The sequence below is a fragment of the Rattus norvegicus genome, chromosome 17 (genome assembly GCF_036323735.1).
Source record: "Rattus norvegicus strain BN/NHsdMcwi chromosome 17, GRCr8, whole genome shotgun sequence".
NCBI lineage: Eukaryota > Metazoa > Chordata > Mammalia > Rodentia > Muridae > Rattus > Rattus norvegicus.
Genome location: NC_086035.1, coordinates 21601276 through 21625425, shown reverse-complemented (window position 1 = coordinate 21625425; position 24150 = coordinate 21601276). Strand labels below are relative to the sequence as shown.

The 24150-nt window shown below is 48.6% G+C and overlaps 1 protein-coding gene across 1 annotated transcript in view; it reads right to left on the bottom strand.

The window, feature by feature from the left end:
• Positions 1-19336, bottom strand: part of Gfod1 (Gfo/Idh/MocA-like oxidoreductase domain containing 1) — a 104833-nt gene extending 85497 nt beyond the window's left edge. The window contains exon 1 of the mRNA NM_001170334.1: positions 19084-19336. Within this exon, the coding sequence (NP_001163805.1) occupies positions 19084-19336 (253 nt within the window). The remainder of the gene's footprint in view (positions 1-19083) is intronic.
• Between the last annotated feature and the right edge of the window lie 4814 nt (positions 19337-24150).

Genomic DNA, 24150 nt, shown 5'->3' with positions numbered 1-24150 from the left:
CACACACACACACACACACACACAGAACCCCTGAATCACCCAACACCCAGCTGGAAATGTGTTCCTGTCACCACACCAAATATCTCATAGGTCAAGAAGAATCATCAAGGTTCATTAACATAAAAAGAATGACTCCATTTAAGTTGGATCATAGGAAGCCTGGTCATGTATAATAACCATGAAATGTTGAGGCGATGTGGAAAATGAGTCCTGGGGAAAGATGTGTGCCACCCCTTGTGTAGGGTGACCTAAATGTGACCTGTGTGGCAGCAGATGAGCTGCTATTGGCTCCTTAGCTCTCTGCTGAGCCTTGTGACTCACTGTTATGTAACTTTTTTGGAAGCTTCAAGGCAATACTGTGCCTTCTGTGGGTGGCCATATGGCCTGGGTTTTCATCTCAGTTAGGAGAAGGCAGAAGGGAGAGAGAGGGGGAGAGAGAGAGGGAGGGAATGAGGGAGGGGAGGGGGAGAGAGAGAGAAGGAGAGAGAGGGGGAGTGGGGGGGAGAGAGAGAGAGAGAGAGAGAGAGAGAGAGAGGCTGACAGACAGACCGACAGACAGACCGACCAATCTGGTTTCCTTCCTCAATCAGTAGAACAGGCTTCTCATACCCAGAGGAGAGCAGGGCAATGGCCTCTGGCTTTGGGACTAGTAAGGACACTCCAGCTGTATCGGATGATCCAATGACAGTACTTATCACCTCAAGCGGTGTTCAACACCTCTGTGACTATAGCCTTTATCAGGTATCTGACCTGGGTGAGGCTACAACCAATAACCCCCATCTGCTCAGGACTTCTCTGTCAAAAGCACATTGTTCCTCCATCCAGTGGAGCCCGTGCTTAATGAGGATCCAACAGAAGACGATGCTTACCCATCCCAAACACCTACCATGCAGATAAATCTGAGCCCAGGAACTATACAGTTGGTGGGAGCCGCTACCCACACACACGTGTTCTCTTCAGTGTGCTTAAAGAAATCCAAAAAACACCCTGAGGGTGTAACACATGCAGGTGGGTGCACATATGTGTGTACACATGCATGCATACACATACAGAGGATGGATGCGCACACACACACACACACACACACACACACACACACACACACACACACAGTACTAGCAAGCAATGTTTCCACTAATCCGTTGACTTTGCTCTAGGAATGCATCTCCTCCCTCAGAGAGAGAGAGGGAAGGTCACAGGGGAACTGTAGTGTGTTATATAAAGTATTAAAAAAGAAGCAGAAGCCAAACTAATAAACTACATGACAGCAATAGCAATGAAACTGCCCCCCGAAATAGCTATGAAAACAAATAATGTGGTCCACTGGTGCAAGTCATTCCAGTTGATATTCAAAGCGGGAACGAGAGAGATGGTTTGAAAAATCCACTCTAGGGGTTGGGGATTTAGCTCAGTGGTAGAGCGCTTGCCTAGGAAGCGCAGGGCCCTGGGTTCGGTCCCCAGCTCCGGGGGGGCGGGGGGGGGAGATAAACTGAAAAAAAAAATCCACTCTAGCACCTGCCTTCTCTAAAAAAGGAAGCTTAGTTTTGGGAAGGCCACCCGCCCAAGGTCTACAGCTAATCAGCTGTGAGGTTGAGACACTTGCAGGCTTCCTACGTCTACACCCTTTCCGTCTTCAACTCGCTACACAGGACTCTGGACAGCAAGGCTCTTCTTATATTGTTTGTTTGTTTGTTTTTATACGGTTTTGGTTTGGTTTGATTTGGTTTTCTTGCTGACTTGGTTTTAACCTCTTTTCATTGTTTGGTAGTCCCAAACATTTATATCTAATGAATCGCAGTCATTTTCAACACGTTCTGCTCTCTCCTCCCCCACCTTCTCCCACAGGAACCCCTACTCTTCATCTGCTCCTCTCGTGGCTTCTTTCTGTGTGTGGCCCGCTGAGTTTAGTAAGAGTACCTACCCAAGCGGGAGGGAGGGAGGGAGGGAGGGAGGGAGGGAAAGAGGGAGGGAGGGAGGTGATTTAGTGGATCAAGAGCCATTTAGCTGTGGCTACATCATCCAAGAAAATGGCACCCTCCCCTAACAACCACTAACTGTCCCCTTAGGAGAAATGCAGCTTTGTGAGCCCCTCCCCCATCAGTGATGAAAAAAGTGGCCCAATCCAGGCAATTAATCCACCTGCTGAAGGTTTTTTTTGTCCGGGTCTTACTTAGCCCAGGCTGACATCAAATCGGCTATGCTGCTAAGGATGGTCTTGATCTCCTGATGCTCTCGCCTCCGCCTCCTCAGTGCTGCATGCTCTGTGCTGTTAGCTTACTGTTGTGTGATGTAATTATTCAAGGGCACGCCTCAGCACGGGCCTGCCAGCTACCCTCTCGCCACGTTATATTTCATAACACATGCCCCTGTCTCATCCCTATATCCTTTGAAGGGAGAGGTTAACAAAACCTCCATTTTATTTTATTTTACCACAGGTTCAAGTTCAAGCAGGGAAGGACAGGATTAGAACACATCCTTTCTCTCCAGCTGTGCTTGGGTTTGGGCCACACAAAGTTAAAGTTATAAATAGTCAGCCAGGAGCCTCGCCTCCTCCCCTAAAGTGAGAGTCAGGTACAGATCACTCACAGAAACACCAGAGGCTCATAGTGACTGATTCATTGCCTTGGCCAATGCTGGATTCATTTTCCTGTGCTAAACACGTGTGTGTTTGGGTCACCCAGCTGTCCCTGGCTCAGAGGGCTACAGAATCAGAGAAGTAGGGAGTCACATTCATTACCCATCCCGCCTGCACTACCCCCTGATTTCTGTTCTCTGCTTTGTAGAGCTGAGAGCACTGAGTCACCCCCCAGCTTGTCTATCCCTGGAAAGATATATATACATGTATATATATTTTATTTATATTTTATATTTATATATATATTTTTCCCCCATCATTTCTGTCCTAGTTAGGTTTCTATTGCTCTGGTAAACTCCAAATGACCAAAAGTTATCTGGAGAGGAAAGGGTTTGCTTAGCTTGTACTTCGGAACACAGTCCATCACTGAGGGAGGGCAGGAACCTGGAGGTAGGAACTGAAGAAGAGGCCTTGGAGGAATGCTGCTTACTGGGTTGCTCTCCATGGCTTGCCCTGGACCACCTGCCCAGGGGTGGCACCACCCATAGGAGCAGGGCCTTTCCACAGCAGTCATTAACCAAGGACTTGCACAAGTGAATATGATGGGGGCGTTTTCTGAACCGAGGTCCCCTCTTCCCAAAAGCTAACCAAGAGCTAAACAGGACAATGGCCATGATTTTATAAATTCGAAATCTAGGGAAATAATCCACACTCTTACTACTGTACAAACTATCATCAGGATTTAGGCCTATCGCCTACCAGGCTTTCAGTATTTGGTTAAGGATATATGTATGGAGGGTTGGGGTGGGGGTGGGAGGGTGTACTAAACAAGGTTACGATTGTCACTTCTACACAAAGCTCCATCTCCCCAAATTCCAAAAGGCAGAAGGGACAAATGTCTAGTTGTGCTTATAATGTCTGCTTATAATCCTGGCCTTCCCCCCCTCTCCCCTCCTTCCCTCCCTCCCTCCCTCCCTCCCTCCCTCCCTTCCTCCCTCCCTCACATGAGCTCTCTATGCTTTGCTCTTGTGTTTCTCCTGAGGTCTAATCTGTTGGCCGTGTTCAGTCTACTACTTTCTCTCTCTGCTCTGGACTCTTCCAGGTGCCTCTGGCTGTCCTCTCTTTCACATCTACAATAAAAACCTTCCCTTAACAATACCAAGGTGGTCAAGTCAGTCTTTGTAATCGCCAATAGATACAAATATCTGTATTCTTTCTCTTTATGCATAATTATAAAGTTTCCATTTCTTTTGCTACAATTCTGCAATGCAGAATTCCAATGGCTACATGTGTTACCTAACCAGTGCATTTTCCTTGTGAAATAGTGCTCCCCGTCATGGGACCCTACCCTTCTAGAGCTTTACTAATTTTAAACAAGAGTTCACTCAACACTACAGATAGGCAGATGTCTTTGTCACTGCCATTTTATTTCCTTAGGAGAACTTCCTAGACATCAGCCCCTCATTTTCCTCCTTGTTAGAGAAAGGCATGTGCCGACTGACAAACTAATCCCATGGCACAAGAGAATCCTCTCAGGAGACGTGGGTTTGGTCCTGATGTGGTTGTTAGTGATTAGGTCTCAGAACACTGACAAGCCGCTTGACTCTTCAGAGACTTGGTTTCCTGAGGCACAGTTTAGGAGACAGGTGTGACAGCGCCCCTCCCCCAACCCCCAGGACCTGCCTGAGGTATCTAACTGCCAGCCAGCAGGATTCTCTTTCCATTCTTCCGCAGGACTTCCTGTCTAAGGCATCAGATCTCCTCTCTAGTCTCTCCTCTGCTTTTCAGATAGCTGTCCAGGAAAATGACTTAGTTAAAGCCCACTGTACTATTTAAGCGTGAATCTGCAAATGAGTGGTGTATGAAGAAAGCCCTGTGGTGGGACTGACTGTTCCTCTGCTTCTTAAGGCAACCTTGCTGCTGCTTCCTTAATTCAGGTCAGCTACGGATTCCCACAAGCTTCCTTATGTCTGCGAGAGATGGCCACAGGGTACTATGGCAATAATAAACCTATCCAAGGCCTGCACTTGGGAACTTCCCAGAATTCAGCTTGCAAGGAAGGGAGTGTCTCTTCTCATGGCCATCTGTCCATAGCTATTCCGATCCACATGGTCCTTAGGGACACAGGATAGCTCTCGACATCCCTATTAAACCTAACAAACAGAACCACCATACTTTCCCCCAGATCACCCCAGTATAGACAGAGGCAAACATCGAGTGCTTTCTTTTTGTATTTTACACAAATGCTGGCCATTTGATTGGCCTTTTTTACAAAGGAGACTGGGTATCCAATACCCACATCCTCAGTTCATAACTACCTATAACCCTAGCCCAGGAGTTTCAATGTCCTCTTCTGGCCACAACAGTAGCCTGCACGTACACATATAAACACATACACCCACACAATTAAAAACAAAGAATAAATAAATCTTAAAGAACGGTCACATGTGGAAGCCAGGAACAAGGAAATTCAATGGGGGTCTCCTTTGGACCACTGCAGACCAAGAGGCTGGAAAGAGCTGGGGTGGGCTCCGGATACACATGATTCTGGAATCCCCCATGCCCCAGGCTGTAGATGGAGGCAGCTGCATTCGGTCAGGAAGGAGTGGCTAAATCTCACTTCCACAGACAAACATAGCATTGTGGTACCCATGGGCCTTAGGGGGAAAACCAGGCTTTCTGTACTCTAGATGTGAATAGCCCCGCATATTAAATCAGACAAGCGCATCCCTTAGGGCTCCCCACTTGTCTCCCGGGACTCTCTGAGAGCAGCATCATCATGGGGTGTAAACAATTGTCCCTGGAAGTGGTGCTGGAGGAAAAACAGAAGCATTTGCAAACAAGCCAAGCCAGTCTCCCTCCTGTTTTTATGGTTTCTACTCTTTTCTCCTATGGCTCTGGCACTAAGGAAAAAAAAGAAAGAAAGAAAGAAAGAAAGAAAAAAAGAGGAAACCAACACAGAGGAGCCCAGCACATCCTCGGTCACCTAGTTATTCATATTCATGTAGGAGAGGAGCAGAGTGGCCTGGAGCACCTCCACAAAAAGAGCAATGTGAAGGAGTACCATGTACTTGACCTCGATGGAGAGTCTCTCTGCAGACACTCAACTCTGTCACACACTCAAATGTGCACACTTCACACCTCCACCACCACCGCCACTGCCACCACCACCCCTCCTCCTCCTACTCTACCATTGCTGTACCACTACTACCCCATCACCACCACCATCATCACCATCATCACAACCACACCACACCTTGGGCACACATGCTCGCTCCTCTCCGATTCTTCCCTACCCCGCCCCACCCCCACAAACTCTGACAAGCTGGGATGCAAGAACCCATGCTCCTTAAGGAAGGTTCACACCAATGGATATTGCTGCCACAGCATTTGCAGAACTCAAAGGTTGGCGGGGCATTATAATCCTCCAAAAAGCAATAACCCTTTAGTTGAGGCTTGGTGCTCTGGATTATGAAGCCTCTCCCCTCAGATGGAAATGGAGAAAAGAAGAATGGAACTTTTCTTTTCCTGGAGCCCTCCAACATGCTGGCAGGAGATAGCAGTGATGTTACTGTGAAACCCAACTTTCCTTGGGTCCCAGGACCTGGCTGCCAAGTGTACTCACAGGTTTCTGCAGGCTGGAGGGACCTGGCATTAGCCGGGCATGCCTTTAATCCTCGAACTCAGGAGGCAGAGGCAGACAGATCTCTAGTCTTCAGATGGAGTTCTGGGACAGCCAAGGTTACACAGAGAAACCCTGTCTCAAAAAACCAGAACCAAAACGAGAACCAAAACAACAACAAGAGGCCCAGCAATGAGCTGGGGAGATAGCTAAGTGGATAAAATACTCAATGTGCAAGCATGAGGACCCCCGTTCAAATCCTCAGGACCCATGTAAAACATTCACATACCATGGTGCACTTGTAATCCCATCACTGGGGCTCACTGGCCAGCCGGCCTAGCCTGCTTAGAGCAGCAGATCAACAGTTGAGTTCTGTCCTTCCGCTCGCACACACTGGAGGCGAAGTCGGGTGGTAGCTGCCCTCCAGCATGTGAAATCCCTTTGCTCCTTTGCTTCTAAGTCTGCAGTGAAAGCCTGATCCTTACAGAGCTGGTGCTCAGGGAGGGAGGAGGTGTCCCTTTTCACATGTGTTTCCAGAATCTCGGGATGAGTTTAGGAAAGTCTCCACAGCACGTTTCCTTCTGATTAATAATAGAGTCCTTACTAATATTATAAGGGCTGTGTGTAGGCCTTGTGAAACCTCCACTAATTAGTTCTGAGACGCCAACACCCCAATGTGTACACTCTGCATCACCCCATCTCTCGGAGAAAGTGAAGCACACGTGAGTGGATTAATCTTGTAGGAAGGCAGAGCCCCAGTTGTCTCTTAAAGGTCCCACTTCTTAGTCTATTATGGAGATTAAATTTCAACACCGTTCCCAAGGAAATGAACCACGGCAAAGTTTGCCCCAGCAGCACAGGTCAGGTTGAGCCCTCCACAGTCCCTTTCTCATCCCCGTTCCCCACACGAGCCTTGTCTTTAAATGTTTCAGGATGAATCCATTCTTGCGTGGCTTCTCACACTCAATAAGGCAGCCATTTGGGCTCCTATCGACCTGGTTCCTTTCAAAACAGGGAGGGAGGAGGTGTCTCTTTTCCTGATACCTGTGTCCCTTGCTGACCCCAAAGATCTGTCACTTGTTACTATCACTAATTGGGGCCTAAGGAGAGAGAATAACTTAAGGACCACTGACAGTAGCCCAAATATACATTTTTTTTAAATTTTTGGACATTCTTTAAAATGTTGTGAATGGCATATGAAGGAATTACTGAGAGACAATAATAGAGTGATAATTTGACACAGGTCTACCTACACGGTGGTCAAGTCAAGGTAATTAGCATTCCCATTGCTTCAACTCCGATCCATTTCTCGGGGTAGGGAACCTTCAAACTCTTCACTTCTGAGTATTTTCAAATATATAATAGACTGTGGAGAAAGCCAGACATTCTCTGTCCACTGTGTCCTAGGCCGTCACTAGAGCTCAGCACCCGAGCACAGAGCTGCGCGGTTCCTCAGGATGACCCCACCCTTAGAGCCTGCTCTTTCTTAAGATATGTATGTGTGTGTGTGTGTGTGTGTGTGTGTGTGTGTGTGTGTATGCATTTTCATTATTTACTCATTCGCTTTTTTAAATGTATACAAGGTTTGTATGTATGTGTGCCACATGTATCCAGTACCTGCAGGGCCAGAAGAAGGCATCAGAGACCCTGGAAGTGGAGGTGCAGGTGGATGAGAGCTACCAGGTCGGTGCTAGGAACTAGGTCTTCTGGAGAGCCATCTATCCAGCCCCTCATGTATATATTCACTCATCCATTTATTTAGAGACAGGGTCTCATCCTGTAAACCTGCAGTTCTCAACTTGTGGGTGGCAACACCTTTGCAGGTTGAATGATCCTTACACAGACATAGCCTAAGACCGTCAGAAGACCTAGGTATTTACATCACAGTTCATAACAGTAGCAAAATGACAGTTCTGAAGTAGCGATGGAAATAATTTGATGGTTGGGGACTCACCACAATAGGAGAAACTGTACTAAAGGGTCAAAGCACTAGGAAGGTTGAGAACCACTGGTATAGACTGAGCTGACTCTCTTGCCTCAGCCTCCCAAATGCTAGAGAACTCGACTGGGCCCAACTCACACTTTTCTTATAAATTATTTAAGTTCCACCCTCTCTTCTTGATCCATTATAAGCCCAAATTCATACCAAAACCCAACAAGCTAGGCTCAGCCATCCACCCTCTACCCTCCAATTAAAAATAAGCAGTAGTAAAAGCAGAGAAGGGTGGGAGTTTAGGAGAGACAATACTGGATAAGAGAACTCACTGCTCTTGCAAAGGGTTCGGTTCCCAGCATCCACATGGGGCTTCACAATACCTGGCAACTCCAGTCCTAGGAGATCCAATGCCCCTATTCTGGCTTTTGTGGGTACCAGGTCCACATTTAGTATACATACATACATGTAGGCACACCCACATACACATAAAAGTAAATAAACCGTGTGTGTGTGTGTGTGTGTGTGTGTGAGAGAGAGAGAGAGAGAGAGAGAGAGAGAGAGAGAGAGAGATCAATGCGGCTATACTGGGAAGAGCAATAGGAGCTACATCCCACCCCACCCCTGAGAGTCTATCCTCCAGGTTCCAACAGGAGGTTTAGATTTAAACACAGGCAAGAGGCATGTCTCACTAAGTCAACCAGGCTAAGGTGTGGCCACACCCATCACTAACATTGTCAGGCTCCAGTTTCTCTTGTAAGGTGGTCAGACAGGTTTTCACAGCTGTGGGAAATGTCTTCCTGAGGAGGAGACAAGTTCCCATTGGCAGCCTTTCCCTTCTCCCATCAAGAATTCCTGGAGAAATTCTAATCCTTTGAGAGCCATTGTTTGAGTACACTGCTAGCTGAAGGGGTTAAGTCTTTCGGTGATCCCTCCAGGTCAATGACACTAAAGTCCTTGCCTTGTGTGTTCAAAGCCTTGGGCTTCATCCTCAGCAATGTGCAAATGTATGTGCCCACGTGTAGATGCATATATAAACATATATATGATCATATACTTAATAAGATTGGTCTCACTGGGTCTCACATACATTGTTTCTTTTCATTGTATTGTTATAGTCAGTTAGAAAAGTAATGCAACAATGTATTTCATAAAGTAAATAACAATATAACATAAGAAGAAATGTCTAAGGGCCAGAGAGAGATGGCTCGGGTTAAGAGCACTTGCTGCTCTGACAGAGGACCTAGGTTTGGTTCCCAGCCCCCACATGGAGGTTTACAACCATCCAAAATTCCAGTTCCAGGGGATCTAACTCCCTCTTCTCACTTCTGGGGGCACCAGACTCACATGTTGCACATATATTCGCACGGGCAAAACACTCCTACACATTAAATAAATGCATCTTTTAAAAGTTAAAGAGGCATCTACATTGGTGCAAATACCAACCATGCTCTCCTCAGCATAAGAGTGTGGCTGTGCTAAGAAAAAGCATCCTTACTCCCTCTACTCCTGTTACCCTCCAGCTGAGTGATCCGGGAGGCATTTTTTGCTGTATCCAAACACTAAAGGTATCCATAGAAACGACAGCCAGGAGAGCAGACAGGAGCAGAGACACCTGGGAAGTGGGGAGGGGCTGCTCTTTCTAGGTAGCCGAACTGTAGTGCACGGAGCAGGAATCTGCAGACAGAATTGTCTACCACATTGGAAGCAGCAGAGGCTGGCGTGAGAAGGGATGGGAAGAAGACATCGCTGACACTCAGAGAAGCAAAACTGACTCAAGGAAAACACAGCCCAGGTACCCAAGGCCAACTCTGGGCTTCCATGAGATGTCCCACATCCCCATCACAAATGGTCAGTCTCTAGACACAGTGAGGACTGGCCTTCTACTGACCCCACATCAATGAAGCCGCTATGGTGATCCCTCAGTATCTGGAGGATCCCAAAATCTTTGGGTGCTCAAACCCCTTTTGTAAAAGCACAGTGTTCACCCAGAACTGTATGCACTTTAAACCCCAGCTAGAAGTAAAGACTGCGTAAACCATTGTCCTACTGCATTGGCCAGCGGGATGATGACGTGAAAAGGTTTGTATGTGTTAGGTACAGGTGCGGTTTCTTTTTTTTTTTTCTTTTTTCTTTTTTTTTTTTTTTTTTTTTGGTTCTTTTTTTCAGAGCTGGGGACCGAACCCAGGGCCTTGCGCTTCCTAGGTAAGCGCTCTACCACTGAGCTAAATCCCCAGCCCCTGGGTGCGGTTTCTTTATATGGATAATTCCAACCTGTAATTTATTGATCAGAGCATGTAGAACCCATAGACCGTGAAGGCTGACTGTACTGAGTTTGCAGCAAAGCCAAAATGAAAAGCTTGTCTTAGATAACCTTCCCTTTTGTGGGAAGGAGAAAAAGGAAGAAGGAAGGAAGGAAGGAAGGAAGGAAGGAAGGGAAGGAAGGAAGGAAGGAAGGGAAGGAAGGAGGGAGGGAGGAAAACTTTTAAATGTTATTTTCTAAATCTGGCAGGAAATATGAAAAACATTTCACAAGCACCATTTGGGGCTTGGTAGAGAGCACTTGCCTGGCATTGATGGAGACCTGTGTGCTCTATCCCCCACCATTGCATAAAACCAGGCACGGTAGTGCTTGTCTATCCCAGTACAGGAGGTAGAGACAAGAGATCAGAAGCTCAAAGCCATCTTCAGCTACATAGTTGAGCTCAAGGCCAGCCTGGGAATAACAAGATGAGGTCTCAAAAAGAAATACTTTTAATTGGGAAATAAAATAAGGACCATTCAACCCAGGTGTGGATGGTGACTCACATCTATAATCCCACCCAGGACCTAGGAGGCTGCTGCATGTTCAAGGCCAGTCTGGACTATAAGATGAGACGCTGTCTCGACTCCTACCCCTCTCCATTAAAAAATCATACCTATAAACTAGCTAGAGAACCGATCACATGAGAGATTATGAGAAATGAATGTTTATTGAGCCGGTACATACAACGAGTGGGGACAACAGACCGAGTTTTACGTAAGCTTTCTCATTCTTAACTGTCCCACATGGTAGTATCCTTTGCTCCATTTCACTGGTGAGATAAACGAGGCTCAGGAACAATGGGTACTGGATGAGGTTGGTGAGTAGGCTCAACGGGTAAAATTACTTACCGTAAAAGTCTGGCATTGAAGGCAGAAGCAGAGAACCGACCCCTACCCCTTGTCCTCTCACCTCTGCAGGGCTGCTGCACACGGTAACAATTCCAAAAGGGCTGGTGCGATGACCCAGTGGGTAAAAGTGCTCACTGCACAAGCCTAGAGACCCGAGTTCAATGCCCAGAGCCCACCATCAGAAAGGGAAACCAGCTCTATAAAGTTGTCCTCTGACCTCCACATACATGATACATAAAATACACATATTATACAAAATATAATAACATTCTTAAAGGTCTTTAGTAATTATTTTTAAAACAAACACTTCTCTCAGAGACACACAGTAGCGGCCCACCAACCAGTTTCTGCAGCTGGTTACTTCAGCCACACACAGGGCACTTTGTAGGCCAACGCTCCCTCCTAAGTCACAGCTAGCAAGCATGTCACAATAGGCCTTCGTATTAAGCACACTTTTTTCTTCCTCTTTCATCATCGGCCTCCCAGTGGAGGTAGCAAAATGCCCAACTTCATTTACTTTCTCCCTCCGAGCTTAACCTCTACGGAATCATCCACCTCCCATGATCCCACGATCAATCACTCAAGTGCACCCAATATCAGTTCAATGCGATGAACCTGATCAGGCTTCAGCCTTCCTAACCCATAAACAGAGTCATTTCTCCCATTTATACAATGCCCAGGGGCTTCCTCAATTCTACACCTAACTGGCAAACCAGAAATCATTTCCTGCTGTGCGCAGCGCAGGAACCCAGAGACACAATCACTTCTTTTTTTTTTTCTTTCTCAGTGTTAAGATAGGAATTGATCCAAAAGAAACTCCAGGGGAGAACTGGAAATGCAGGGTCTGCCAGGATTTCAGAATGGCGCCCCTCACGGCCAAGTATGCCCTTGGCGTTATCTGAAGCCCATATGGTCTCTGGTGTGGCAACAATGGCCTGAGCCCTCAGTCCTCACCTCTGTCCCAGCGGCCCTCCTCAGTGCTAAAGCAACTGCAGCTGCCAGGAAAGGGTGGACCGCTCCAGGTCCTTGACTAATGATGCCAAATGCCAAGCGGGTCGAGGCAAGATTCCATGTAAGCGAAGGTCAGAGGTCAAGGAAAGCCTCCGGCTTAACTCACTGCCCCAGGGTGAACAAAGCTTCTATTCCCGTGGGTCTTCACAGCTACTTCCAAACATGGGGACAGGGAGCTTGACAGCAAGTGGCATCCCATTCCACATAAGGCAGCAGGTATCTTTGGCACAGTTCACCAGCAAAGTGATTACTCATGGAGGGAGGCCTCCCTCTGTTTGCAATTGCAGAGTACTGCCGTAACCCCAGTGTCTAGCTGGTCCATTGTCGCAACCACAGGCTAGGTAGAAATTGTGTGTCTTGGATACCACCCAGGAGTCTCCACTGTAAACGGCTGCCCAGGTAATACCAATGCACAGTAAAGTTAGAATAGGGTGCAGAATACCACACCCGGCCCAGAAATGCTGGGTTGATAGCTGCGTCTTGTCCCTAACCTGTAATTCCTGAGATCCCGTGTCCACACAATGAAAAGGTCCCTTACACTCACTGGTCATTCTACTGATATTTGCAGCCGACTGCTGGATGACTTGGTATCTGGCACTGTCTAGAGGGTAAAGAGGACGAGCTGCCTTCCAACAGAGGGACACCGAGCCGCTATGAGACTCGTTGGCTGTGAGAGTGTCGCCGTGAACAGAAAGGAGATAAGAGGCGCGCAGAAAGAGACAGAGCTGGAAGAGGAACTTTGGTGGAATGAGAGGTCTAGAAAAGTCACTCCCTCAAAATAACACTTGAGTTGGATCTGTAGAAAAAGAGTTAGCCATTCAAAGGGAGGAGAGAGATCAGTTCAGCCATTCAAAGGGAGGAAAGAGAGAGCAGTCCAGCCATTCAAAGGGAGGAAAGAGAGAGCAGTCCAGCCATTCAAAGGGAGGAGAGAGAGCAGTCTAGACAACTGTCCAGAGCCAGTGCAAAGAGCTAGAGAGTCAGATAAGTGACTAGGGAATTCCAGGAACACAACAGAGGCCTTGGTCTTGGAGCATGGTGCATCCAAGAGACAGCTCAAACGCCACAGACGTAAGCGACGTAGTGGAGACCCCCACACATTCACCTTCCCCATGGTACAGAGAATGGACTGGGCCTAAGCAGGTAGCCACACAGCATTACCTATGGAGAGAGGGCTGCTGCAGGAGGGCAATGTTTTGGCCGGTTCTGACTGACCCAAGACGAGCTGGGAAGTGCTACTGTCCTGAGCTGCTAGCCGCTCTGACTGAACGGTGTGAACCAAGCTGTAGTCTAGGCATCCTCAAGGCAAGCAACCTCTAGGCATCTGTAGTCCAGGGCCTTGCGGGAGCCTCTCTGAAGGGAACTGACCAAAGGCAGTGTGTTGGGTGCGAGCCTGTCTGGCAGTATCTACGTCCAGTGAAATGCAAATATACCCCCCCCCAGCCAGCTCTCAGTTTATCCATTATGCTACAAACACACTAGTGTGTACAAAAAAATGGCAGTGCCTCGAGATGACTCATTCTATGTTTATGTGGGATGGAAAACAACCGAAATGTTGAATAACGGAAGGCGGGTCAAATACGCTTTCATTTCACCCAGGCAGTGAGATCCTATGTAGCCCAAAACATGACTAAGGATATAGTCACCTCTAAATATATGTATGTGTGTTTAGGTGCAGAGATATATTGCACATACTTGTATATGCATTCAGTTATCTTTTTTTTTTAAAGATTTTATTTATTTATGCCAGGTGTGAGAGTCCACACCTTTTTTTTTTTTTTTTGGTTCTTTTTTTCGGAGCTGGGGACCGAACCCAGGGCCTTGCGCTTCCTAGGCAAGCTCTCTACCACTGAGCTAAATCCCCAACCCCCACATTCAGTTATCCTTATCAGCAGGTGATTGGTCCCAGAGTCCCCATAGGTGCAAAGGGTCAGGGATGCTCAAGTCCTTTACATAAAACAGCTGAGCATTTGTGTGTAACCTACATTGTTGTCCCAGCGTTTGACCTATTAGCCTAGAGTAACTAATGGGATAGAAGGCTGGGTGTGGCTGTCTTACTATACAGTTCAGAGAGTGAGGACAAGCGAAACATTTGTGTTTGTTCAGTAGAGGTACAGTTTCTTTTCTTTGTTTTTCAAGTACTTTTGATTCGTGGTTGGTTGAATACACAAATGCAGAACTCACAATCGTGGAGGGCCAACTGAATATGTAACTATATGATACACTGAAAGTTTATATACTAGTAAGCGCTTTTAATAGATAGATACAGAGGCTAACACTGTCGAATGATAGATAGTGGATTTCCAGTAGCATGAATGGGACTTTACCAGTCATCCAAAAGAAATGAAAATTCTTACATGCAGCCTTGCCGTGGTGATGCATGCCTTTAATTCTAGCACTCAGGAGGCAGAGGCATCTCTGAGTTCAAGGCCAGCCTGGTCTACAGAGTGAGTTCTTATAAACATATTTACTACTGTATCCAGGAAAACCTTGATAGAAGACTTTGAAAAGAGGAGAAAGATTGATTACCTCAGAATAGGTTACACTTGCTCTATATAGTTTGAAATGTGTGCCATGTAAATGTATAACCTACTCACACTAACTGAATACAATTCCAATTTTAAACAAACACATTCAAATTAGTTCTAGAACGTACAAAGGTTTATGGGACTGAGTGCCTCCAAGGGTACACAAAGGAGAGGATGGAGGTGAGAAGCAGAAGTATAAGATTCAGGAGGTGCTAATGGATGATCCAGTCTTGAAAGCTGTACAATTCTTAGTCCAACTACAGAAACAATGGTGCTTCTGACAGAAGCTCAAACATAAGAACCAAAAGTCTCTCCAACATAACCCACTGGTATGTTAAGTATAGCTCATGGAGTTCGAGCGCACGCACGTGTGAGTGTGTGTGTGTGTGTGTGTGTGCGCGCACGTGCGCATATCTGAGAGTCAGAGGACAATCCGGTGAAATCGGCTCTCTCATTCCATCTCCTTGTGAGTTCCAAGGATCAAACAGTTCTCTGGGCTTGCAGGGCAAGCATCTCTACTCACTGAGCCACCTCAATGGATTCTTGAATGCCTTGCAGGGCATGAGGCTGACCAGGCTCATTAGAGGCCAGTTCTTGCTTATTGTGCCATCGGGCTAATAAGGCTTTTCCTAAAGGCAAAGGCAACAGGGACAGTGTCTCTGGTTCCCTGCTGTAACAATGAATCTCAGTGAAGGATGAAGCCATTGGGCTGAGCCAGGACCCAGGACCCAGGAAGGACAACAGAGACAGAGAGATTCAGGAGATGACATTGATATTATGGGGGAACTAATTCCAAGAGTGGGATAGAAAGCAACACAGGACACACACACACACACACACACACAGAGAGAGAGAGAGAGAGAGAGAGAGAGAGAGAGAGAGAGAGAGAGCGAGCAAGCGCCAGCTCTGACAGGAAATGTGGAAATGGAGCAGGCTTAGGAGGTGGCAGAAGGAAGGACTGGAGAGGCTGCTGGAGGTCTCTGGCTGAATGGTTAAGGGTAGCTGGAACTCTGCTCTCTGAATCTGGGTGCCCTCATTTGTAAAATCAACCAGGTGTCTACCTTAGAGACTTGTCTTCATCACATCAAAGTACACCACAAACTACCACACTGGCTGTCCCACAAGAGGTTCTCGGTTATAGGCAGCCCTAAATGGCATACAAACTGTGTGTGGCAGAAATATCTCTACGGCAGAAATGCCACTGAGGCAGTGTAACTGCCCACAGAAGAATGAACACAGTCCAAAGAAACATCTCTCACTTTGTCCGTCAGACAATGGACCCCAAGAAACTGGAATCCCCACCCCCACCCCCTTGGAATCTCACACTGGGAGAGGAGAAAACTTAAAGCTTGGGCCAGCCTGAGGGGAACTTTTCTCTAGGAAAGCAATGTGCAATTTGTCAGCCTACCTGGCAGGAAGGGTGGAGCCCAAACAATGAGTGGTGGACAGCACCTGAACAGGAACTGCTCAGCCATGCATAATTCTGAGCCTCCATTTAAACCTCTATTATGAGGTCTCACTTGAAGACCTTGAAACCAGACTTGGAGAGTCACAGGGTCCCGTTTGTCCCTCTCCTCAGTATTGACTAAATCTCTTTTTCTGCTACTAATTTGTCTGTTTTCATGGGTTAATGGAGGGCAGGCGGCTGAACCGGGCTTGCTGAACATAGACTGTGACCCAAGTCTAGTAGTAGTAGAACTTTGAAGGACGTTTCTGGAAATCAAAGGAAGATGTGTGCAACGCCACCGGCCCAATTTCACTTATCTGGTGCCGTCTCACTATCAGGTCATGACATGGACTCAGCCACAGGTCACAGTCCTGCTCACAGTGGAGGAAGAAGGATGTTTCACCAGAACTCGTTAATGGATGGCTCTTTTCAGTCCCCGGTAAACACTACTATGTGCAAACCTCCGACAGCCGAGACCAGCCTGATAACTGTTTGGGGCTTTCCACTTCCTGTGCAATGTGTGCAGAAGGTCTTAACCATGACTGTGAAAGTCAGTCAGGAGTGGCCTGGAAGGTACAATTGAAAGAAGCCTCACGTGTCTTTCCATGAAGTCTTGACACCTGTTCAGCCTTTTCCAAATCCAGTTCGGTGCCTCTACATTTCCCATAATTATGGACTACCTTGAATCGCTGGCAAACAAACCCCAAAAGGGAAAGAAGAAAGCCTACAGCCCATGGTGAAAGAAAGGACGAACCCTGGGTTATCCCCTTATCACACTTAGTAAACTCGGTTAACGGAGCCTCCCGTGTTTCACTCTGAAGAGGAACTCACTTCAGCCTTGTCAGTGCAAAACGAGAACTTACATGGATTCTTTTCTCCAGTGCTGAGAGCTGAAACCTGATGCCCGTGCATGCCAGAAGGTGGTCTACCATGGTGCCACACCCCAAGTCCTCACACAGATGACATCATCATCATCATCATCCATCACCATCATCACCATCATCACCACAACCACCATCATCACCACCACCCCCACCATCATCACCACCACCATCATCATCATCATCATCACCATCACCACTACCACCACCATCATCATCACCATCACAGAAGTATACAGAGAAGTACAACAATGGTCTACATCCCTAAAGACTTCCGTGACCCAAGGCTGGCAGTGTATGTCGTTCAGTTAGTGAAGTACTTGCCTAACAGGCAAGAAGTCCTGGGTCTGATCCCCAGAACCAAATAAACTAGGTATGGAATCTCAGCACTCAGGAAATAGAGTCAGGAGGATCAAACGTTCAAGGTCATCTTCAGCTAAACCGGGAGTCGGAGGTCAGCCTTGCATACAGGAGACCCCACCTCAAACAGCAATGATAGTAAGTACCAGAGACCATGAGAACACAAGAGCATTCCTGTTCTGTAACTGGCACTCTCCCCTGTTCTGGGGTTGCTCCGTGGGTCTGCCCTGCAGAGGTGCCTCCGGAGAGAGAGAAAACTCCAAGTAGCTTTTAAATAGGACCAGACCTGAGCCTCCAGCATAGATGGGACTCAAGACAAACACGTTATAGAAATTACCCTAATACATTTTAGACGACAGCTTGTTTATCACCTACTTGACACACAAATCCAACACTAACAAGGGAGGGATCTACCCGGTATAAACCCAGTATAAACCAGCCATGAGATGGAAAAGAAACATTAACCGAAAGTTAACAGAATTCGGTTCAAAGCTAAAGAAACCAGGCTCCAAAAGCCAGAAGCTTAATACAATTAATGAGTAAAGGAGAGACCTGAGGCCCCCACTTTAGAATTTCTCTAGCCTAGTTTGTCAGGAGCCTCTTCTCTGTAACCCTGATTTCCAAGGATGGGTAGTGAAACGTCTGAGTATAGCCAAGTGGGGTTGTCTTAGGTCTGGAAGAGAGCTGCGGATGGACAGACTTGTTCAGGACATGCGTTTGAGCACAGAAGAGCCCCCCAACCCCACCTCCCGTCTGCTTGTAAACACAATGTGTCTTGGGAATATTCCTCAGGCAAAATACGGAGGTGCCATCGCACGTTTCCAAAGGAAACTGCAGCGTCTGGCCTTTTCCCCCACACACAAAGCATCCTTGCCTCTGAAACCACAATTCCCATCTCCTCAGAACACAAGGTGTGTTATTTTCAACTGGAGTAGAAACCTACTCCTGGGAGACTGTGCCCAAAGGTTAAATTACAATCTGTACTAACCTCTGACACATCTGAGCGTGTTCTGATAGACCCGCCCACTCTCGCTTCCACCGTCTTGCTTGCTCCCAGAGCAAGAGATAATTCCAGCCAGCTGTCAAATCTCTAATCTCACGCTAAACTCACTTACAGTGGAGGGAAACAAACGACCCAAACGGGGTGCCACAACTGCTCACAACAGGTACACCCAGGAAAAGCCCTGCCACGTGTGCGGCCCTTTATTCAAGGGTTCCTGGCCACGCGCTCTCCTCTCCCAGACGCACGCGCACCAACACACCAGAGCACTAACTAACACATTCAGCTGGGTACCGAGTTTCTCTCCCGGAACAGCAACCGGTCTTCTGCCTCTGATCCATTTGGTTCCTATACCTAGAACCTAAGCCTATTCCAGCCTCCCCACCACACACGTGGGAGTGCGCTTCCAGCTGGTACCAGGAGCGAAGCGTGGAGGTGGGGAAAGCCACCGACTGGGAATGGGAAAGCTGGGAGTAATAGGCTTGGGTCTTGGATTCCTGGGGTGTCTGCAATTGGAGAGGGAGCGAAGCGAAGACCCGGGCTAAAGAAGAGAGGGCTGGGGGAGGGGTCGCTCACCCAGGGTTTTGACAGCGATCTGCCTGGTGAGCGGCGGTGGCAGGTTGATGCACACCAAGTCCACATCCTGGTGCAGTAACACCTCGTCGATGCGGCTGGTGTAGAAAGGAACGCTCATCTCCTTGGCCAGCTCCTCGGCTTCTTCCTGAGTGCGGCCCCACAGCGCCTTCACCGCGAAGCCCTCATCTTTCAGCAGCGGGATGATGACTCGGGCCGTGAGGCTGGTGCCGAACACGCCCACCCCGGGAAGCATGGCTGCTCAGGTCCACCCGGTTCTGCCTCTGCCGGGATCTCCAGTCGAACACCCGCGCGCACGCCTCTCCGGCCAGTCCCGCAGTCTCCGGCTCCTGCAGCCGACCTCGCTGCGCTGCGCCAGCCGCCGAGCCCCGGGCAAGGCGCCCGCGTGCGGCGGCGTGACAGCGCACAGAACCACAGACCCTGCAGGCTCCGGGAGCCTCAGCGCCGTGACTGCTGCAGTGCCCGCCACTCGGGGCTCGTGTCCTTTCCGGAGACAGCGGCAGGGACTCCGCCTGGACGCACGAGGCCCCGAAGCCCCGGGGAGCCCGGGCTCAGGCAGCGCTCCCCCGGCAGCGCCGGCCGTCTCTGTGCGCCCCGCCGAGGCAGCTCCATGGTCTGCTCATCCCCGCAGAATCTCTCTCCCGGGTGACGCTCCGGCTTCACCACCCTCTCTGGGCTGCGGATCTCCTTTTCCCCCGGTCCTTGGTACCTAATGGAACCCAGAGGCCACCCAGAGGCCGGCTAAGGATGAAGCTCGAAGGGTACCAGGCGCCGATCGCGAGCAGCAGCACCGCAGCGGCGGCCACCACCCGGCGCCAGGTTTCTCATTCTGCTGCCATATTCGCTTGCTCGCAGCGCGCCTTGGGCGGCCTCGGCCCCGCTAGGGCTCGGGCTCCGGCTCCGGGATCCCGAGGGTACGAGGGCGGAGTTGGCGACTTTGACTGTCAGCGGCCCGGGTTCCTGCACCGCCCTTGCCGTAGCGCCGCGCTCCATTGGCCGCCAAGCGTCGCCCCCGCCCTTGTCTCGGCCGCCCTAGGCTCTCGTTGCGCTCAGCGCCCAGCCCCTGGAACCCGCTTTGACTCCTCCCCAACCCCGCCTGGCTCGCCTGCTGCCCCCGGGTGGCTTCCCTTTCTCTGCGCTCTCCGCCTCCGCGGTCGCCTCCTCCTCCTTGTGCTCCAAGCTCCGCCCAAGCAAGCAAATAAATCTATCAAAGCAGGGCGCGCCCTGAATGGGCTAGGACTGGGTCCCTTAGAAAAGATTGGCAGATGCTAGGACCCCGGGAAGACAGGAGGACCCCATGAGGTGTGAGTAGCGTGGATCACAGTCTCTTCTCTCGAGTATTTTTCTGTGCGGGCCACCGCACTAGAGAAGCTTTCCAGGCACTTAACCCTGAGCTTATTGGAAACTCGTTTCATTGATGAGAAAGTGAGCTCGGGAGAGGTTAAAGGACTTGCTCAAGGTGACACACATAAACCTCAGTGCCGGGATTGGAAAGCAGACACCAGCATCTCAGCGCCGAACCCCTAGAGTTCTGACTTCCAAGTGTGTCGGCTCCAATCCCAAACCAACTCCACTCCTGAGGAGGCGCTAATCACTGTTCACCTACTCCATGCTTGTTCCCCATTGCTCACCCAGACCCGGGGCTCCGCCGTGTCTGTGACACGTGTGTCTGGAGTCTGGTCTTCCAAACACTTGTTTACTTCTGGCTGCCTGCCACTCCTGGCCGCTGCCCTCTGTCAGCTTCAGTTCCTAGGTACAGCCTTTCCTGCATCTGCAGTCAGGAGGATGTTGGAGACCCTCAGACCAAAATACAGGGAAAGCTCTTACTGTAGTGGTGACCAAGGGAGCCTCTGATTTCTCAACATATGCTCGGCACTTATCACACGGCCTAATGACATAGTAGGCACTCAACTAAATATGCAAATGATGGATATTCACCACCTGTCACGTTGTGCCCACTTAGTGCTGAGAGGAAGAAGTCAATGCCAAAGGGCAAGGGGACCTGCCCTCTCTAGTTCAGTGTTCTGGAAAAGTCAGGTCTACTGTCTGTCATGGTCACCCCTGACCTTTAGCACTCAGCGGAAGAGGCACGCGTCCTGCTTCGAGAGAAGCTGGAAAACATGATACACTGGAGCATTTAAAGCAACTTGTAACAACTGGTGGTGAGGCGGGGCTCATGGAGAGAGCTGTACACCAAAAACGGCTCTTGTGGCAATGAGAAGAGGCAAAGTTGACCTCAGGACGACATTAGTCAAAAGGACAAAGTGCTCCGGGACTAGCAACAGCCTGAACAGGGTCAGACAAAGAACAGACAAGATATGCCTGCTATGGTTAGCTGAGAAGTGCTAAAGAAAAAGTGGGTTTGCCGCCATCGCTGCCAGGGCAGATGCTTCCGGGCAGAGCAAGAACCATGGTTTGTTGCCCCTGGACAGGTGTGTGGTGTATGCCTCTTGGCTTGCAGAGCCAGAAGCCGGAGCTGACTCTTGGCTCTGCCATTTACTCCCTGTGAGACCCGGGACAAACATTTCCTCTCTGTTTGTAAAGGGGAACAGCATCTACCACTAGAGAAGATGTTGTGATTTGACTGTTCTGATATCCTGAGGATACTCCCTAGAATGTTCAATGTGATATATTATGCCCTCTATTTTGATATTTTTATTGCATACATTCTATTTCAAAGTAAATGTTAGCTTGTGTATATAAGTTGAATGAATTCTGTTGTAATCTTTCTGTTGTTTGGGTTTGTTTGTCGGCTGTTTCTCTTTAATGTTGTTTATATGTACGTGTGTGGGTACATACCACACGGGTGCATATGCCCTTGGAGGTCAGAGGAGGACATCGATCGGATCAGATCAGGTTGAGAGCTACAGGTGGTTGTGAACCATTCTACGTGAGTGTCAGAAACAGAGCTCAAGGTCTCTGAAAGGACGGTGAGCACTTTTACCCGCTGAGCCATCTTTCCAGTCACTGTTTGTTTCTGTTGTTTGTCTGGATTTGGTTTATTTGGGTTTTTGTTTATTGCTTATTGTTTTGAGATAGGGTCTCGTGTGGCCCAAGCTGGAATCCAACACACTATCTAGGGGAGGATGTCCTTGATTGAACTCTGATCCTCCTGTCTCCACCTCCCTAGCCTATACCACAGGTGTGTGTGTGTGTGTGTGTGTGTGTGTGTGTGTGTGTATGTGTGTGTGTGTGTGTGTGTATATATATATATATATATATATATATATATATATATATATATATATATACACCTTCTCGGTCCTCTGTAACACTACCATTCCCTGTTATCCACAAAGAAGACTTTTACCTACGTCTGCTGCTCTTTGAACGCCCTGCTGGTGATCAAGTCAGGGTTATCAGGAGCTGGACACTGTCCTTGCTGCTCTGCCTGATGTCACTCCATTTTCTCCGGAGGCAGCAGCCAGAGTGAGCTAAGTGATCTCTTCAAAGGTGAGTCATCTCATGTCCCACAACGACAATGAATTTGAGTCACTCTATATTCTAAAGTCCTTAGGGAACTTGAACACCCCTACCTAACCTGACCTCACCAACCTCTTCCGGCTACAGACTGTCTGTATTCCAGCACGGTGGCCTCCGAGCTACGCACTGTCCAAGCTGAGCTTGCTCTTGTCTCAAGGCCTTTATATTACCTGCTCCTACACACACATGCACACAGACGGACAGACAGAGGCCTACTGCTCACTTTACTCCAGCTTGTGCTCAGACGTCCCCCTCTCCTTAGATCAGGCCACCTCATCTAAACTGACTTCCTCATCACAAGCATCTTCCTTTGTCACCATTTCCCTCTGTGTGGCCTGCTTACCATCCACTTGCCTAACTGACTGCTGACTCCCTGAGATGGGAAGTACGCCTGTCTCCTTCACTTCTGAATGTCCAGTTCCTGTAGACACGACATAAAGTGTGGCCTTTGGGAGCTGACTAGGGTTTGCTAAGGTCATCAGAAATGGAGCACCGTGACTGAATTCTACAGGCTTCACAGAAGGAGAGAGGCCGGAAGAGGCAGAAATGCATGTTGTCTGTCTTTCCAATGATGCCTTGTACCTACCACTCGAGGACATCGTGAGCAAGCCGGCATCCCCAGATCTGGCCCTCATCCTTGGACCAAACCCTGAGCTAAGACAGACGTCTTTTCTTTATGTTTACCTGTTATGTGTCATTATGTTATTAGCAAGAGAAAACTATCATTGGGGATGCATGAAGTTTTTAGAACTTAGCAAAGCACACGCACTAGAGTGATTTGGGCACTGGAAACATCAGACCGCCTCTCCCCCAGATGCTAACCCTAGGACACCTGTTGGTTTAGGACATAAATTGAGACGACCTGGCAGGGGCTGCAGGGGCTCATGTGGGTGTACATGAGGCCTCTGAAGTTGAAGAGGAAAGTCTGCAAGCAGGTACAAACAGGAAAGAGAGCTGGACCCGGGTTCCGGGAGATGTGCTGGAGTTAGAAGGGAGATTCTTCTACACTGAAGGAGACTATACTGTGTAAGTTGTAAGGTGTAAGGGGAGCCTGTGGAGATGACCTGGAATTGCTGAAAGATTTAAACCACATCGTTTAGCTTCCGGTATGGTAGGTAGCTTACGAGGGGCCTGAGACAGCCCTGAGAGAGACGCATGCAGTCACCAGAACTGAAAGGAGGTAAGGTGTGGCGGTAGATGGACATGCTCAGAGGGTGGATCCTCACAGGCAGTGGGTGTCATCTGGGTGTGCGCTTGTGTCCCACTGGTTTGGTAGGTCTTGCTTCATCTGTCCCAGGCATAGGATGACTCTGAGTGTGCCTGCGCCCCAGGCCCCAGTAATACAACCATTTCAATGGACAGCATTGGCACATACACGGTTTTAGTTTTAGCTTTTAAAATTACCTGTGCAGGGGTTGGGGATTTAGCTCAGTGGTAGAGCGCTTGCCTAGGAAGCACAGGCCCTGGGTTCGGTCCCCAGCTCCGAAAAAAGAACCAAAAAAAAAAAAAATTACCTGTGCAACATTCTTTACTGTTCTCACGTGAAAACCTGACCTAGGGTTTCAA